Source organism: Sorex fumeus, unplaced genomic scaffold, assembly GCF_029834395.1.
Source record: "Sorex fumeus unplaced genomic scaffold, SorFum_2.1 ptg000081l, whole genome shotgun sequence".
In the NCBI taxonomy this organism is placed as follows: domain Eukaryota; kingdom Metazoa; phylum Chordata; class Mammalia; order Eulipotyphla; family Soricidae; genus Sorex; species Sorex fumeus.
Genome location: NW_026606138.1, coordinates 17,687,863 through 17,689,873, shown reverse-complemented (window position 1 = coordinate 17,689,873; position 2,011 = coordinate 17,687,863). Strand labels below are relative to the sequence as shown.

At 44.3% G+C, this 2,011-nt stretch overlaps 1 protein-coding gene across 1 annotated transcript; it reads left to right on the top strand.

Annotated features, from left to right (window-relative positions):
• The first annotated feature begins 774 nt into the window (after nt 1-774).
• Nucleotides 775-1,722, top strand: LOC130038981 (olfactory receptor 56). The gene has a single exon (XM_056130815.1). The coding sequence runs from the start codon at nt 775-777 to the stop codon at nt 1,720-1,722; it is 948 nt and encodes a 315-aa protein (XP_055986790.1).
• The last annotated feature ends 289 nt before the right edge of the window (nt 1,723-2,011 follow it).

Here is a 2,011-nt window from a genome sequence, read left to right as displayed (position 1 = left end):
ATATAAAGTCAAAAGATTTCTAATTGTTTGGATCTAGGGAATGATAGGTAGAGAATTCTATCTATCGTTAGTACTAGTATTATCCTTAGTACTAGTATTCTCCCTCAGTAGTTAAGTAGTTAAGAATTATTTCAAGATATTTGACTTGAGCAAAAGGGAAAAAAACCGCAATTACTTGTTACCTTTCCTTTTGTAACTCTATAAATTATCATTTGTACCTGAAATAGTCTAAGTCCCCATTAGAGATAGTTTACTGATTTTGTGTAATCTCAGTTTAAAAAATGTCAATGTTGGGGTAGGTGAGATAGAAAGGCAGGCAGGCACTTGTCTTACACATGCTGACTCATGTTCAATTCCAGGACTCCAAATGGTACCCCGAACTCTGTCAGCAGTGAACCCTGAGTACAAAACCAAGAATAAGCCCTGACCACCACCTGGTGTGGCCCTCAAATCCACCTGCCTAAAAAGTTGCATATGAGGAAGTCGATATTTTTAGAGTCAAAGGAGGGTTGTTTAACATATGAAACAAATCAGTTTCTATTTCTTATATGTATATAAACAAATATAGATTTGTGGTTCAGTACTATAAATGAACAATACCCTGCTATCTGTGTCAATCTAAAAGAGCATTCTGCTATATTACTTAAAACATGTTGGGCTTTGATGAACTACAAAAGACAAAGCCAACTGTAGAAGAATTCAGATTAAATAACAAATGAAACAATCTCAGAATATCTCTATCCATGTTTCTAGGTGACTGTGAACAACTGGACCATGGGGATATGGTCGAATGAATCATCTCTGGATGGATTCATCCTCCTAGGCATCTTCTCCCAGAGCCAAACTGACCTTGTCCTCTTCTCAGCGGTCATGATTGTCTTCTTAGTAGCCGTCTGTGGGAACGTCCTCCTCATATGTCTCATCTACACTGACTCTCGGCTCCACACCCCCATGTACTTCTTCCTCAGCCAGCTCTCCTTCATGGACCTCATGCTGGTCTGTGACATCGTGCCCAAGATGGCCACCAACTTCCTGTCTGGCCAGAAGTCTATCTCCTTCCTGGGTTGTGGTGTACAAATCGGCTTTTTTGTCTCTCTGGTGGGATCTGAAGGGCTCCTGCTGGGACTCATGGCTTATGACCGCTACGTAGCCATTAGCCATCCACTTCACTACCCCATCCTCATGAGCCCCAAGGTCTGTCTCCAGATCGCTGGGAGCTCCTGGGCCTTTGGCATCCTGGATGGTGTGATCCAGATGGTGGCAGCAATGACCTTTCCCTACTGCAGATCAAGGAAAGTGGACCACTTCTTCTGTGAGGTTCCGGCTCTGCTGAAGTTGGCCTGTGCTGACACGTCTCTGTTCGACACTTTGCTCTTTGCGTGCTGTGTTTTCATGCTTCTCCTGCCCTTCTCCATCATTGTGGCCTCCTATGCACGGATCCTTGGGGCAGTGCTCCGTATGCGCTCTGCTCAGGCCCGTAAGAAGGCTCTAGCCACCTGTTCCTCCCACCTCACAGCTGTCTCCCTTTTCTATGGGGCCGCCATGTTCATCTACCTGAGGCCCAGGCGATACCGGGCCCCAAGCCATGACAAGGTGGTCTCTCTTTTCTACACAGTCCTCACCCCTATGCTTAACCCTCTCATTTATAGCCTGAGGAACCGGGAGGTGATGGGTGCCCTGAGGAAGGGGCTAGACCGTTGCAAGGTTGGCAACCAGCATTGAAAAGCCAGAGCAACCTCTGCCTGCTGCTGCCCACTCCTCATGTCTAACTTTGATAAGTCACTCACCTTTGTTTATATATTAAGAAATGAAGATCATGACATCTTCCTTGACTCACTGGGATTTTGCAAGGACTGCTGCATGTGAATCTAAAGCCCAGACAAGTATCAAAACAATATTGTCATTGCTAATAACTTGTAGAATTGTAAAAGTAAATTTTCTCTCTTTCTCAATGCATTGTTGTTGTGTTTTGATGAGTGCTAAGTGCTGTTGATCTTATTTACAACTAATA